Below are 17,314 nucleotides of genomic sequence, written 5' to 3' on the forward strand. Positions count from 1 at the left end.
AGATGGGAGCGTGGAGAGTTCATCTTTAGGAAGAAGTGAGGAGGGAAGACACAGATCTGTGTGGGTGGATTGACGTGGTGGTGGGAGCTTTTGGAAGTTTTTCTTCTGATTGCTTCTATTTTCTCGGTGTAATTGGAAATAAGGTCATGAGCCGAGAGTAAGTTTGGAGGAGAAGGAATAATTCCTCAATTCGGCAGAATCAAGAATGATTCTTGATCCCGTTATTGAACTTGCTTCATTTTATAGAAGGATGAGGTACCACGCCTCAGAGCAAGGAAGGTTTTCCTAGGCTTTTGGTCTTGATAACCATTGCCAAGAGAAGGGACCAGAGGTGGTGGTTGTCAACCCCGGCTGCCCAGTGAAGCTGCTTAAAAAATTCAGATGCCAGGGCTCCATCCTTGAGATTCAGAGTAAATTGACCTGAAGTGGGTCCTGGAGAATTGGTGTTTTGTTTTGTTGACTGTTCCAGGTGATTTTGCCAAGCGGTCAGGATTGAGAATCACTGGCCTAGAGCCTTTTCATCATTTTAATGAAGAGACACATATAGTTTATTCATGGAGAATAGGAATATGGTACCTTGATAATAACATCATTCCTGAAATTTTTCATAGAGAAATATGTGCAGACACTGATGTGCTAGAGACATAAGTGCATTTATGATGGTATAAAATCACATTAGGTAGAAACTTCAGGTTTTTGTTTTTTAATCAACATTGACAGTCCTCTCAATTAACTCCTAATGCTTTGTTTTTTCCACATCCATTTCAGTATGGTTTCAACATGGTCATGTCTCATCCACATGCTGTCAACGAGATTGCACTAAGCTTGAACAACAAGAATCCAAGGTAAGCTGGCTTTGTAATGTACAAATCTGAATCGAACTAGGGACACCAGAGAGCTCATCGACAATCAAATTAGACTTTAGAAACTTTCAAGCATGACTTTTTAAATTAAGATTGTCGATAGACTCCCTGGCTAAGTAGAATTTTCTTTTCAGCTATGTTACAGTTTTACAACTGGTGACAACTCTGGCCCTGTCTTCAAGATTTCATTCCTCTTGAGGCCTGGTTCTCAGCATCCTTGCAAATTTAGAGCATGAAGCTTCCAGGTTGTCAAGACTGGGGCCAGGAGAGTCTTGATACAGACTTAGCCACAACACTTTTTGCTGAAAACTAACTAAAACTACTACCGCTTGTCTGCACTTCATTTGCAGCCTTTACATGTGTAGCTTTTATTGCCAAACCAAAAAAGAAACACAAACAAAACAAAAATAACTGCACGCAGATTTCTTTTCATATTCACTTTCCTATATAGTCAAGTGCCATATATTATTCATTTCACAGATTACCTCTAGAAGCCTGTTTTCGTCAATTTATTTTAGTTAGTGTAACGCATTTTCCATTCTAGTGCATTTCTGCATTTCACACTGTTACTCCCTTTTATCAGACCTCTCTGATAAGACTGCATATGTGAAAACTGTTAATTCAGCTGAAAAATATGATTATAAATTAGATCCTTGCAATGCAAACCCTGAATCCTACTTAAATGTTGGATTTTATTATTCATACTTCCCCTGATTAACGCTTTTTCAACTTTCTGACTGCTTCCTTAGTTTACTAGAATCCCAAGTAGTCATGCTTCTTTGTCACTGTCTTCCACTGAGGGAAGTCATTATTCATTTTTCTTAAGACAATTGATATTGTGGATTATCAGAATGATCTTTGTTTAGAGGTTGGCAATAGCTTTTATTCCAGAAAAAAGATGAAATACTGAAGTAATAGTACTCTGAAGTAATAATGCTGTCCTTGACATTGTATTTGAAAACTTAGATTGTATCTCTAAGGTTTTCCTTCTAAAAATATTTCAGATGGAGTTTTATTTTCTTGAGTCAGAGAAAATATTCTTGTATTAGCACAGCTGTAAGCCCAGCTCCTTTCAGATCTCCTGTGTGGGAAGAAGAAGTGATGGAAGCTTGCATTATTGTGGGGACTTTTATGGAGCCATTGCAGATTAGCAGATTTGCAATGTAAGGTGTTGATTTCCGTTGATTTTGAACTTTTTCAGCAAATGTTTTATCTCTGACTCTAGAACCAGAGAAAGTGTTTAACCAATGGGTGGTTTTACTGAATATTCTCATGTTTCCTGTTGTCTTTAGCTCATTAAAAATACTTTTTCAACCACATTACACTGAGTCATGTGTTGATAGGACTAAAAGACTTAATCTTCCCATAATTAATTTTCATTTGTGAGTAATTTGTAATCTTGGGAATAGGAAACATGCCTTCCAAACTTGCTACCCTAGATAAGCCACATGTATAGAAGTTCGTAAAGGTTTTAAAATGTATGTGCTTTAATATAACTGTGCCTTAATTAGTAAAAGTTTAAAAAAATACACGGACAAATATTATATTCATCTTGGAAGGAACAGCAGACTCATCGTTCATTCACTTTCACTGATGGGTGCTTTTTTTCCTTCTTGTTTTGACAGAACAAAAGCTCTTGTCTTAGAGCTGTTGGCAGCCGTTTGTCTTGTCAGAGGCGGGCATGAAATCATTTTATCAGCATTTGACAACTTTAAGGAGGTAGGACATTCTAGTTTTAAAAAGAATGCTCACACAAACATATTTGGACATCTTTGAACAGAATGATTTGCCTTTTGTGTGTGTGTGTGTTTTATTATTGAGATTGAATTGACATATAACATATTAGATTCAGATGTACAACATAGTAATTTCTTTTTTTTAATTAATTAATTTATTTTTGCTGTGTTGGGTCTTTGTTTCTGTGCGAGGGCTTTCTCTAGTTGTGGTAAGCGGGGGCCACTCTTCATCGCGGTGCACGGGCCTCTCACTATTGCGGCCTCTCTTGTTGCAGAGCACAGGCTCCAGATGCGCAGGCTCAGTAGTTGTGGCTCATGGGCCTAGTTGCTCCGCGGCATGTGGGATCCTCCCAGACCAGGGCTCGAACCCATGTCCCCTGCATTAGCAGGCAGAGTCTCAACCACTGCACCACCAGGGAAGCCCCAACATAGTAATTTGATATTTGTATATATTGCAAAATGAACCCCACAGTAAGTCTAGTTAACATCCATCACCATGATTTACCTTTTTATTTATTTTAGGACCTAAGGGGTATAATAGTTAATTTTCTAGGATATCACTGAGGGAGAAGTAATGAACCTAGTCTAAATAAATGGATGCATTAAGCTGTTTTTGGTGTCTCGTTTCTAAGAAGAGCTAAAAACTATTTGCAGGACTCCTTTTCCTTTGGAGAACACAGAATAGCCAAGTTTGAAAACTGGTTTTGTTAAATGTATGTTCTTTTCATGTGATTGTTACTTGAGCATCCACCTTGTAAATTTTACGAACTCTTTCATCATAGTTACTTTCCTCCAATCATATGTGTGATCACTGCTTTGCTGGATGCTATGAGAAATCACTCCAATAACTACAGACACTGATTTTAGCAGTTGGTAATCTTAATCAGGTGATCTTGTCACAGGAAAACAATAAACCAATGGACACGCATGATTGAAATGGACACTAAATGACTACAAAAGAAGAAACAATTACACATAGATAATATGACACCAAGAATTCTGAACCAAAGTATCAAGGCATCACAACTGAACTCATAGCCAGTTTCTCTTGGTGGTGGTGTGCAGCCTTACATAGCCAAGAAGGGTGCCTGCTAGCTCCCCTGTAAATGTCTAACATATGAGGCTACTTTGAGGTGGGACATGACCAAAGTAATTGAAGGCACATGGAGCCCCAGATTACAGTAGCATCAGCCAAGTTGTGCCTTTCCCTGGCAATCCCATTTGATTCCAGATGCTTTTGGATTAAGACCCAAACTGGATTAAAATCTAGATCTCAGAGGGACTTCCAAACTCCCTCTCGTCTTTCCTGGGAACCTCTGGAGTAGAACTCAGCTAGTATTTATTGAAGACCCCCTGGACTTCCCTGGTGGCGCAGTGATTGAGAGTCCACCTGCCGATGCAGGGGACACGGGTTCGTGCCCCGGTCCAGGAAGATCCCACATGCCGCAGAGCAGCTGGGCCCGTGAGCCATGGCCACTGAGCCTGCACGTCCGGAGCCTGTGCTCCGCGACGGGAGAGGCCACAACAGTGAGAGGCCCATGTAACGCAAAAAAAAAAACCCCCACAAAAAACAAAAAAAAACCCTCCTATGTGCCAGGGGCTGTGCCAGGTACACACGTGAAATCATTTGGTTCTTACAGATACATGTTAATATCTCCATGTTATAGAAGAATAAAATTTCATGGTCCCATGGCCAGATAAGCAGCAGATTTGGTGCTCCTGATCTTGATCTTGAACTTGTTTCCAGTGATGTTTGGTCCCCATTGTGTGTGAATCTCCTGAGACAGGACCTAGGAGCCCATCCCCCTGCCCTATCCCCTTAATTGGACTCACTACCCCAGCTGAAGGATGTACTAGTGAGCGACCCATAATCCTTTACATGGGCTGGCAAGCTTCAAAGATACTTCAGTCAACAGGGGAAACAGTCCTCCTGCCCCTTTATTTGCATTGCCTCCTTCCCCTGCAGTCACTGCCTTTGGATTTTGATATTATCCATTTTGCTAATGCCAACCATGGACAGAACCAAATATTGTCTTTTTATGTATTCAGCCTTAGTAGTGAAAAATATTCAGGTTCTAAGAAAATGATGAAGAATAGTAGTGATTCTTTAAATTCATATTCTGGCTTCCAAAGCAAATAGAATCTTTAGAGGTAAGAATGTGTGAGTGCTTGTCTGTGAATGTTTTTATATATCATTTACAGGACATAAACCTTATATTTATAAATAAGGAGATATGTGGGTGGATGGGTCTAAAATGACCCATATCATATTAGCATGTGAAGCTAATATGATTCCCACATCTTTATCATTAGATCATATTTTGAACATATCACATGCCAAATCTTTTCCACACTGGAAGCACTTACCATACAGTTATCAGTGACCCTTGTTATAATAAAAGTCATATTATAACAAGCAACTGATTATACTGCAGATCAAATTATGTCCTAAAATTATAATTGTATAGAATCAGTGTTCATTAAAGCCAGTAAATCATGAGATGAATGTTAAATTTGTTTTCTCTTAGATAAGGTAGAGTGCCTTTCTTATGCGTAATAGGCACAAAAATACTTGCAGGATTGAGTTTTAACTATCTGGTGTCAGAATTGTGTATGGTTTAGCCATTTAGGGCATTGCGTGTGCTTAGTTGAAAAAAAAAAGAGTTATCCTGCTAAATCTAATAGCTGGCTAATAGTAAAGAGGACTAAATTTTGACTTCTAATTTAGAGCTTTAACCAAAATCTCTCTCATTTCTATAATTTCTTGTGAATGATGGTGGGTGTTTAAGTTCTGGTTTCTCCTTGGACTGGCAATTGCATCTCAGAAAACAAACCATGTCATGTGGGAGAGGGGACCCGGACAGAGCTGGTTCTGTGGGTGCTCTTGGCTTGCACTGACCTCAGGCTGTGGTGTTCATGTAGACAGGCCAGGAAGAAGATTATTCTAATAGCCATATGCAGGAGGCCAGGGCAGGAACACGTTCCTGAGAAACTGCATTCTTAAGGGTAGGTCAAAAGACATCCACTTATTTATCTGTTCAATCTGAGGGTGAAAAAAGTTAGTGTATATTGACCTTGTTTTTTTTAACGTAATGCCACACAAAGGCCAGCATCTTTTGAATCTCTTCCTTTTCTCCTGTCTTTATGTGGTTTTTATTTTTCGTATACATCATAGTGAAGAGTATATTCTTTAATCATTTTAGCAAAATGTCAGTGGAATCTTTTGGGTTTAGAGAGGTTTGGGAGCCAGCTGTTCCTGATTAGGAAAAGTTGTCCTTACGATCTCAGATGCCTGTGCAGATAGGGTCTTGGTCAGTGAGAAATGCCCACTGAGCTGCCCATGGCCGAGAGAGCACCATACCAGCTACGGAGATCCTAGGGAGTAGGGTCAAGGAAGAGTCTTTGCCCTCAAGAACATTGTTTTAAATGCTTTTATCCCATTTAGTAAGTGGGATTCCGTTCATCTCCTTAAGAAGGATGAAGGGATTATCCCTGTTTTCACTGGGGGGACTGGTGTAGGGTGATGGTGGGCTTCAATATCAGATATCAGTATCTATTTTGGCAGATAAAACAATGTGCATTAGAGTGCCAGACCCTTTGGGCTTGTATCACCGCTAGAGTGTAGCCAAGCATACTGCTGCAGTATGGCACCAGATGCTAAAAGGATATTTAAAGACCACACATCTTAAGTATGTGGCACGATTGTTTTGCTCTCTACTTCTTGAGCCAACAAATCCATTGTGTCCTATTTGACTACCACTAATTAATTCAAATTTAGATTAAAAGAAAGTATCTTTTAGCTTTTGATAGATTTTAATGTATGATTACATTAATTTCTCATATTTCAATTAATATTCAGAATCCCAAGCAGTGTGGTTTTCTATGTTTTCGCAAAGACATCTTATGCCATGTATCTTATAACATCTGTAGTACATATTTTAGAAAAATAGCACTTCCAATTTAATGGTATCTGATGGTGGGAAGGATATTAATTGAAGACCTTGCTTTTGGTGGTTTTGGGGGTTTGGGCCTAAGCCTGACATCACTGAGCAAGCACATATATCACCTCAATGTATATGATGATAAATGAGTTTTAATTACATAAATTCAGATAGTAAACTTGTACCAAGCATGGTTTGTAACATGCCTTAAAATGTTGAGTATAGTGAGTAGTTGAAGACTAAAGCTTTAGTCATCCATTATGCTCCTTGAATTCTTTTCCCTTAAAAAAAATTTTTTTTAAATAAAGGGATTTAGCATATCTAGTTGTGATGTTGAAACATCTCCTCATGAAAATTTGTGGTCCTGAATTGAGGACCAGGGTGAGAACAAGGAGTCATCCATCTGTTTTTCCTTAGTGGCTAATTTAGCCACAAGGAAGGACAAATTACCATCTTCCCTAAATTGATGCTTTCTTACTTACCTGGCAGTATATATTTATGAGCGTTTGGTCTACCAGACAGAAAAAAGAATATGTTTGGAAGTAAAGATTGCTCTGCTGGTATTTGCATTAGTTCAGGGTCTTGTTTGCAAGAAGCAGAAACTGACTCTAGCATACAGAAGAAAGGGTTGATTGGAAGGATGTCAAGAAATGCACAGAGCTGACAAGAAGCCTGGAGAAACAGGCCTAGAAAATGGGCAGGCATTCCTAAAATGTGGCTGGACTCTCAGGCTGTGACCTTGAAGCCTAGCCGCCGTAAACACTATTTGGGGTTCTGGTCATGCTTTTTCTTCTCTCTCAAATGACATGGGCCATAGCTTGCAATCTGCTGGGTCATAAAACTACACTTACTGGTTAAGGATCAACTGGCCCCATTTTGGAGTTAGGAACACTATATTTAATCCAGTTTCCCATAAGAACCTTGAGGTCTCCTACGTAGACCTTACTCTCTTCAACTTTTCTTAGTCTTCCTACTTTTTTCTATTATATTCTTTGATATATCTGAGAAATTGCCTTTAAGAAAGTGTCCCCAAAAGTCTGCAAAAAAAAAAAAAAAAAAAAAAAGCTTGGAATCAAAGGGTAAAAGTACTGAGGCTGTGTAGACTCTGCAACAGAAGAGCTCACTGTGACACGAGTAATAAAACCCTCTGGGGACTTTCAGCTACCAGCTCCCCCAGGCAGCTGGGAGGTGCGCCTGGAATTCATCAGGATTCCAGATCGATTATAACTGTGTTCTCATCTGCTTCCAAAATGACGGCATCCGGCTTTAACAAATAAGCCTGAGGCCTGAGTTTGGTTATGAAAGGCCCAATGCCTTCCCACTTTCGACCTTTCAGCACAGATAGACGGAGCCTTGTGAAATGAGTCACTCAAGGCCACCAGCTCCCTTGTACACAGCACTCTTGGCAGGAGCCATTGTTTTTTTCACGTATTGCTAGAAGGCTTCCTAAGTAAGCTGATGTGGTTTAGCTACTGGGCATCTGAAAGCACTTGTGCTACACATTATTACGTTGATTTAAGAAGGCCTGTCAAGTTTTATTTACAACGGGTCAAATTGGGCAGGAAGGAGAGCAGACATTTTGGGGTGCTTCCAGCATCCCTCAGAATGTAATCCCATCTAATCTAACCTCTCAAATATTTGAAGGGTGTAGGATGATAAATCCAGTGCAAGCCATCCAGATAACTCATTCAGTGGTAAAATTCTCAACATAGAGGGCAGGGTACTTAGTTTTTTCAGTCTCTCATTGAACTATAAGCAATGTATTCTCTCAAATCTCAGACTCTGGGAGTGACAGTTCTAGAGCATGTGCGTATTTCACCTTATCAGGCCAGAATTAGATTGATCTGATTCACCTGGACTCTTCTCCGGCCAGTCCATCTTCCTAGGATTGGCAAGCAAAGTCACCATGATTATCTTTTGGACTGTGTATTCACTGTGGCAGTTATTACTTGTTCATAACAAATTACCCCAAACTTAGTTTTATTAGGCTATGGATTCAGTGTGTCAGGAGGTCAGTCTGGGCATGGCATGGATGATTGTCTTTGCTCCGTTGCATCTAGGGTCTCATCAAGGAAGATCTGATTGACTAGGGGCAGGGATTCACTTGGAGGCTTCCTCACTCATGTGTCTAATTTCTGGGCTGTGATGACTTAAAGGCTGAGCTCAGCGGAGCCTGTTAACCAGAGTGCCTCCATGCAGGACTACATGTGCCTGGAGCTTCTCAAAGCCTGACAGCTGGCTTCCAAGAGGGAGTGTCCAGGAAGGAGCAGCTGCAGAGCTTCAAAGAGACAGAAATCACAACATGTCTTCTGAACTAGTCTCTGAAGTCATCAGTGTCACTTCTGCATTCTGTTGGTTCAACTGAGTCACTAAGGCCAACCCAGATGCAAAGGGGAAGGCAGTGACTCTACTTCTTGATGGTGGAGTGTGAGGGTCACAGTGCAGAAGAACATGTAGGTAGGAGGGACTCCTGTGGTCATCTTTTGAAAATATTGATACAGTTCACCTCAATGACTTTTTGAGAATTTATCAATTTATCTCTAGCTGTTCCTCTTCTGTTTCCTCTCTCTTCTTCACCCAGCATAATACTTGGTTTCTCTTCCAGACTGAAAACTGTATAAACTTTTTCATTGGTGATAGAAAGGATGGTTACTACTTTGAAACAGTGTACAATGGGCAAACAATATTTTGAGAGACTTTTCAGAGGAGAAAGGAGCCATTTATATAGGATTTATGAGGCCCTGGTAATGAACTAGTTACTTCTTTATCATCTGTGTCTTTATCATGTAGTAAGGAAGTGAAGGCTGGTATCCTTCTGATCATCAAGGGATGAGTGATGCTAACTTACTGGAAAAAGTTATCATGAATATTTGAGTGCCCCTATGTGTCAGAAACATTGATAAACACTGGAAATAAGAAATATGACCCTTAAGAATTCTACCCTTGGGCTTCCCTGGGGGCGCAGTGGTTGAGAGTCTGCCTGCTGATGCAGGGGACACGGGTTCGTGCCCTGGTCCGGGAAGATCCCACATGCCACAGAGCAGCTGGGCCCATGAGCCATGGCCGCCGAGCCTGCGTGTCCGGAGCCTGTGCTCCGCAATGGGAGAGGCCACAACAGTGAGAGGCCCGCGTACCGCAAAAAAAAAAAAAAAAAAAAAAAAAATAGAATTCTACCCTTAAGAAGGACCATCCCAATCTAGTTAAGGAGACAAATATTTCTATAGTTAATCTACTAGGCTGTATGAAGGTAATGCCAGGCTGTACGTTTCTCCTTTACAAAGAGGAGAAACAGCTAACCAAGAGGAGGAGTGGGAAGGAGGGGCAGATTTGGGGTCTGAGCTTTCAGGGGAGGCATCCTATAGGAAAGGGTGCCTGAGTTTAGGATGAATAAGAATTAACCAGGTATATTCGTTTCTTATCACTGCTGTAACAAATTGCCGCAAGCTTTAGTGGCTTAAAACAACACAAGTTTATTATTTTACAGTTCTGTTTGTCATATGTATATAAAATAAGTCTACAGGTGATATTCTTCTGGGAACCCATTTCCTTGCCCTTTCAAGTTTCCAGAAGTTGCTTACATTCCTTGGCTCATGGCCCCTTCCCTGACTCTCATCCTCTGGCCTCCTTCCTTTAATGACCATCGTGATTATATCGGGCCCACCCAGAGAATCCAGGATAATCTCTCTATGTCGAAGTCCTTACCTTAATCATATCTGCAAAGTGCCTTTTACATTTAAGGTAAATATTCACAGGTAACAGGGTTTAGGACATAGATGTCTTTGTTTACCTTGTATCTCCAGTCTTAAAGAAGGGATGTGTGGGAAGAGAACAGGTGGGATAAGAAGTTAGGGGCAGGTCACGAAATACCCCATTACTTATCCCAGAGTCTTTATATGGCCCAATGGCCTAATGGTCACAAGGGGCAGTGGCAGGAAAGGTATTCCTCAGTCTTCTCCAAGCATTGGCTGTTTAGATTAACTCTCTCAGTTAGGAAAGAAATGGCTGTTCCATTTTGCTGCAAAAGTCTGTTGGGTGGGCCCACGTGAGGTCACTTTGCCAGAGCAGGCTGTGGTTGGGGTCTGAGGTTTCTTTCAGACATTTTGCCCTTCATATTTCTCACTCCTTGGGCCTCTTTCTCCACTGACAGTCGTCTGCTCCCTCAGCCGCTGTAGTCATTCACTTCTAGCATCTTCAGGACTTTCCTTTGATGTGGGCCCGGGAAAGCCTTTTTTTTTTTTTTTTAAGGAAATACAGGAGATCAGGGCCCACTACAAAACTGTGCACCTCCGCCAGCTCCACAGATGCAAAGTCCCAGGCTGCAGCACCATGTTCTTGTCTGTTTGCAGTTGAAACAGACACAGCCAGAATCCCAACCTGCACAGAAGCCTAGCCTCCTCTCCAAGTCACCTCCAGGAACAAGATGGGGGACCACGTTTGCTCAGATAAGCATTTGTCATAATTCAGGAATAAGGTATTTCAAAGAAAAGTTTCTAACTGTTTAATTACCATTTGGGGCAAGCGAGGCAAAGAATATTTGAGTTGACTTCATAGTCTTCTACAGCAGGATGAGCAGAAGACAAGCCTTGTGAGAAGTTGCCATTGGGGTGGCATTTCCTATTATTTTTCTTAGCCCAGGAGGTTTTTCACTGACATAACAAAAACTTGCAGAAGCGTGGTTTCCTGCAGATTTATTTACACATTCCCTGGGAGAGCTCCAGGTCTACAGGTTGACAGCAGGGGCCCAGGACCTGGGGGCGGCTTGAAGTGAGGCTTTGTAGTATTAAGGGTCAGTTGAGTGTCCTGGGACACAGACTGTCACCACGGGTGACACCAGGAGCCAGTCCCAAAGATCACATTTTTGAATTCATGCTTTAATGAGTCTGAAATCCAAACTGGAGTTTGGGAAAATGACTATTTGAGACTGTCCCTCCATTTAGATTGGAGAATTGCTTTTTCTTCCCCCTAAAGGTCTCATGTGTTACTCCAGGGAGTTCTCACAGGAAGCGGGTTGCCCTCTAATATGTAGGAACATGGATGTTAACCCAGGATGTTAGTTCTCGCTCTGTAACATGCGTTCAAGAAGCTAGGGGGAAATACTTCATGGACTTAAAAATAGCGGTCTTCAATTTAATTTAAAATAAGTTTGCTAATATTTAATTTGTGTTTATGTTATGTGAGTGTTTGGGGTGAGTGCAGGCATGTCACAGTGTGACCTCTGGGTCTCTGCTCAAAAGCAGAACGAGTGACAACCTAAACTGCAAAACCACTGCCCGTTTTCGTTTGGTGACCTTCGGCGTCTGTTCATTTAGATCCCTGTGGAACAAATGCAGGCGTGATTCTGACAGGATCACTTGTATATATTCGGCCAGAGTGTTTAGAAAATGTGTTTCTGATGGTTGTGCATTTTCATCATCATTGAATCCCTCAGTCTTCACCCGTTTATAAATGTGCAAGGTTAGGATGACCTTTTGAATTTACATGGTAGAAAGAAAAGTAGGACATTGTCATATTTAATATTAATATTAAGTCTTAATGTCTTAATATTTAACTTATTCTGAAATATATTCTGTACCATTATACATGTTTGCTGTTATAGAAAAGAAGCATAATAGGTCCTGTGAAAGCAGACCATTCTCCTGAAATTCAGCATTTACAATACCCTAAAAGCCCATGGTTGGGAAAAAGAAATGGATTTTGTATTAAAACTTCAAGTTAATCACCTTTTTAAACTCATGGTTGGTTTGAGTAATGAAAAACATTCTTAAAGAGAATTGGGGAGTTATAAGAGATACTATTCTTCTGACCCAAAGGTGAAAAAAACCAATAACCTGTTATTGATTATTTCAACATTAAAAAAAAAATAAATGTGACAACTTAAAACTTGTCTCTGCTTAAAGTGAGGTGTATCTTACAACTGTTTTGTTACCCAGCTGTTTAATATTCCAGTGTCCCCAAAGTGGAAAAATTTGTATACAAATGAGTTTTCTATGATTTAATAAAAATACGTGACACAGTTTTTGTTTAAAACGGCAAAAAAAAAAATAATAATAAAGGAAATACAGGAGGTAATGGTACTTGGGGCAGATTATCACGCTATCTGGTGAGCATTTGTAAAAATGCTTTGCTTCTCAACCTGACTTTTTTTTTTTTTTTTTTTTAAGATTTAATTTTATTTATCTTTGGCTGCGTTGAGTCTCTGCTGCTCCGCGCGGGCTTTCTCTAGTTGCGGCGAGCGGGGGCTACTCTTTGTTGCAGTGCGTGGGCTTCTCATTGTGGTGGCTTCTCTTGTTGTGGAGCATGGGCTCTAGAGCACAGGCTTCGGTAGTTGTGGCTCGCAGGCTCTAGAGCACAGGCCCAGTAGTTGTGGTTCAGGGGCTTAGTTGCTCCGCGGCATGTGGGATCTTCCCGGACCAGGGCTTGAACCCGTATCCCCTGCATTGGCAGGTGGATTCTCAATCACTGTGCCCCCAGGGAAGCCCCTCAACCTGACTTTAATTAGGCCCTCTTCTCTCTCCACAAGCCTGAGTGCAGTTTTGCAAAAGAGGGAGCTTCCCCTTCCATTTCATTTGTAGCAGCCACTCTTTTTTTTTTTTTAAACAGAGTGTTACCTCCTTGTTTTTATTAATGTAAAAATGCCATTTCTAAAACCTGTGCCCTCTGCCAACTGTAAAACAGTTGGCCTATGTGCCCTGATGTCATATTCTAGGACGATAGCAATGAAAGATCTAGAGAGAAGGCAGCGAGAGCTGTGTGTTACTCTTAAGGCCCCAGAGAACCTGAAGCAGAGGCTGGCACAGGGCCCTCCACGTGGAGCTTTCACTTGGGAGGTGTTTCTTTGACACTTAGGTGATGCTCTGGTTGCGGGTACATAAGGATGGTATAAAGCACTCTGCCGTAAGTTGGTATGAGAATTGGGGTCAAAACTCTTCTCGCTTTGGTAATATCATCACCAGAAACCACTGGAATGAGAGTTTCAGTTCCCGGTCAGGATATTTTTGCCATTCTGGCATTTTATTTCTGCAGAGTAAGGCTAATGGATCTTTAACTGTAGGATTAACCTTGGTTTCTTTTTCAATGAGAAAGAACTGCCTCCTTATTCTCTGTCTCCCTCACTCCACCCTGACTTGCATAGTAAGGATATATGTTTTTTAAGTCTGTATCTTGGGACTTAAGTATACTTTAGTATTCTACATTTGTTCTAGCTGTTTTCTAAGTTGTTTTAAATACGTGGAAATAGAAAGAATTGTTTTTAAATGTCAGTAGGTTATAGGTTATTATTATATTGTTGCAGGTTATTTCAGTTGTTATTAAGCCCAGTCTAAGCAGCGACTAAGCCAAGGCACAGGACCACATCCACCATCTTACTAAATAAGCTTCTAGTTTCAAATAGAGCTGTTAAAATAGTTATGAAAGTGCTTGTGCTAGATATGTTAACTAGGGAAATGATAAGACAAATCATATGTATATCATATGTATGCATCTATGTGTATATATATGTACATACATGTATTATGAGTAACAGTAGAAAGATGTATTTATGCGTAGTAATGCCCTAAAGGGAAACCAGTGAAAGGGTTTGGAGTGGCAGTGTTGCTTCTAATTTGTATGTGTGTTTATTTCTATTGCTTGTAATGTTTGGGAAGTAGCACTTTGCCTAGTGTGGCTAAATGTTCCTATTGTGCAGGGTGAGATTTTCCCTTCCAGGGACATTTCATTTGACTTGCTTTCTCTTGTACTTTCTAAAGATGTTCAGTTATCTTTTGTGTAACATCTCTCCAAAAATAAAGGCACTGATCATTACCACTTCTTTTCAGAACTAATAAAGCCAGAATTCTTTGGAAGTTCTAGGGAGTTGTTGAGCAAATATATTTGTTACCAGGGAAAAAGCACTGTTATAAGATCAGGAGAGTTTGACAGAAAATAAAAGGCATGATTTTTGTCCCACAAAACTACCATTGCCTTGAAAAAGACAGGACTGACTTTAATAGGTATTTAGTTAAGGACCAAATGTGTGCCAAAGTTAACAATTCAAAACTTTTAGAATCGTGTTTATGTGTGTTTTTATTCCCTATTATAATTTAAGCTAAAGTTTTAGTTGCTTTTGCCAATGAATATGCTTATTGAGCTTGATTCCCTGTATGAGTCAAGTTAAAATGTCATTTGAAATATAAATACTTGTAAAACATAAGCATATTTTTTATTTATTTGGGCTCCATAGTCAATACAGAAGGGTTTTGTTTAGTTTCTTTTAAACTAGCAAACAATCATCTTCAGAAAGAAAACACGAGCAGCGTTCATGAAACTGTTGCATTTTATTCCACATTATAAACATTAGCTAGCATATTTGATAAATGTATTAAAAAGGCATATGCATATATAGAAAGAGTAAGGCTACCATTTATTGTTTGCTGAGTGCCAACAGGCTAGCACATATTACTTTAATTATAAGCTCTACCCTATGAAGCAGGAATAAGGAAAGAGAGGTTCAGAGTAAATAGGCCTACTGACATACTTTAGTAACTGGCAGGTTTGGAGTTTTTACCCAGATCCATTGAACTCCAAGGCTCCATACTTGGTGTCAGTGTTACATAACATATTGTCACTTATCAAACACCTTCTACACAAGTTCATACACACCCTCGATCTTCTACTAAAAGGCAAACAAAACGTTACTGACTGGGTAGATTATTGGAGTGTTTGAAGTTATTAGTAAAAGCCAGGACAAACTGGGCTGTTTGTGTGGGGCCCAAAGAGAGAGGATCGGTCTTGAGCACCGTTACAAAGGAAGAGACTTGATTTGGTTGGTGGAGGCGACTCTGGGAACAGAGGAAGAGATGGGCATGAAGTCTGTCCTAGGGGCAGTATATGTCAAAATAAATGTGCTAGCGACAAGAAAAAGTATTTGACTGGGGCCCATGTTACAAAATAAAGCCCGACAGGAGGCAAGCACGATTAAGGTTCTGATGAAGAGTGGAGATTCAGAAAATCTTCACTGTGATTTTTTTTAAAATTTTTGACCGTGCTGTGCGGCATGCGGCATCCTAATTCCCCGACCAGGCATTGAACCCGTGTCCCCTGCATTGGGAGTGCAGAGTCTTAACCACTGGATCGCCAGAGAAGTCCCTTCACTGTGATTTAAAAAGAAAAAAAAAGAATCTCAAATGGACGACAGATAAAAGTAGGAGGGAAAAGAAAAATGATAAGGGAAGCAACTAGTACTTATGTAGTACTTTACAGTTTATAAAGTGCTTTTATATCTACTCCATGTGATTCTGTGGAAACCTGAGAAGGGCATTTTATGTAATTCTGATAAATCTTAAAAATTATCATATATGAATAAAAAACAGCAGAGAGATGCTGGAGATTGGAAGATAGGCAGGTCAGGCATTAAACGACTGGGCCCTGGACCAAATTTGTGGCCATAACCATGGGTATGAAACCATAAAATTGAAGAAAAGTCAACAAGAGACAGAGTGATCCACTGAATATGGGGATGGACATAATTGGAGAGCAAGAATCTATTCAAACAGCATACATTTAATTAAGAAGAAGAAAGCACAGCCACAATGAACAAATAAGATCTGGGAATTTTTTTCAGGTGAAGAAAACTAACTTTGATTTTTTATTAAGTTAATTTTTTTTTTTTAGTGATGGTAAAATGTCCAAGGTCAGATTCTTAGTTCTGAACTGAAGATAATGAATGAGAGAACAGGCTTAAACAGAGGTGACTGGGAATTGTGTGTGTGTTTTTTTTCCAAGTAGAGAATAGGATTGTATTAAGAAGTTGAACTCCAAAGGGCACCAGGCTAGAATGAGCTAGAAGGATGCTCAGAAGAGCCTTTGTGCTTTATGAAGCACACAACACAGAGGTAGTCAAGAGGAGAAGATGATACCTGGTGGGTCTGGTATCTTGTGGTGCAAGTTCTTGCTTTAGGTGACAAGTTAGTCAAAGGACCTCTATATCCCCTCCAATTCTACCAATCAACCAAATTGATTTTCCAATTCCAAAATCATAGTTTTATGATTCTATGTAAAATTTTGCCTACACGTGCCTATGTAATATGTGTATTCAAAGCGTTCCAGCTGAGAAAGATAAAGCGCTTCTTTGACTACAGATATAAAAGCAAGGTACCTAGATAATAAAATGATAGGTACAAAAATTTATGAACACGAACAAAAAGTAACATGTGCAAGGCTGTTTGGTAGGATAGTAACAAGCTTAGGATAGAATAGATCACTGTGGTTTTAGGCTACACTGTGACTTTAGTCCCCAGTTCCCTTTTATAACTGCCTGGAAATGGCTGCATTAGTCTCTAAACCCAGATCTCACTTACACAGTCAAAGGAGTTTGCTGCTTCCCTAACCAGGAAGTGAGCTGCATGTGCTGGGCACACTGTGGGTACCTGCCCCTAGGAAGGTCCAGTCTGTGAAAGCATCCTGGCTTGGGCAGTGTTTCAAAGGCTGGGCTTTTGAGTCATTGTTTCGGCTCTTCAGCTCCTGCTCACAGTAGGTCCATAACCACAGTGGTGCATGTGGCTGCTGCCCAACTCTTTCATGTTATATATGAGCATGAAGTTGAGCTCTCGGACAGAGTTTCCCCCTCAGCTCTGTGTCACAGCAGAGTGGAAATGACCAATCACAGTAACACTGAGCTATAGCTATAGCTTCAGCAGTTTGGTTTTAGCCGTGGAAAATAACGGTTCCTTCCTCAGTACTCATGCCAGCAACACATGTGGTAGCCCAGATTCACTGGTATACTACTAAGAACAATGCT

At 40.4% G+C, this 17,314-nt stretch overlaps 1 protein-coding gene across 3 annotated transcripts in view; it reads left to right on the top strand.

Moving 5' to 3' along the window:
* FMNL2 (formin like 2) overlaps window positions 1-17,314 on the top strand; it is a 311,735-nt gene that overhangs the window by 246,833 nt on the left and 47,588 nt on the right. For all 3 annotated transcript variants that reach the window (XM_082630361.1, XM_082630362.1, XM_082630363.1), the window contains exons 8-9: window positions 769-845; window positions 2,489-2,582. In XM_082630361.1, coding sequence (XP_082486487.1) covers window positions 769-845; window positions 2,489-2,582 — 171 coding nt within the window. The remainder of the gene's footprint in view (window positions 1-768; window positions 846-2,488; window positions 2,583-17,314) is intronic.

The sequence above is a fragment of the Mesoplodon mirus genome, assembly GCF_964341445.2.
Source record: "Mesoplodon mirus genome assembly, chromosome: 8".
In the NCBI taxonomy this organism is placed as follows: domain Eukaryota; kingdom Metazoa; phylum Chordata; class Mammalia; order Artiodactyla; family Ziphiidae; genus Mesoplodon; species Mesoplodon mirus.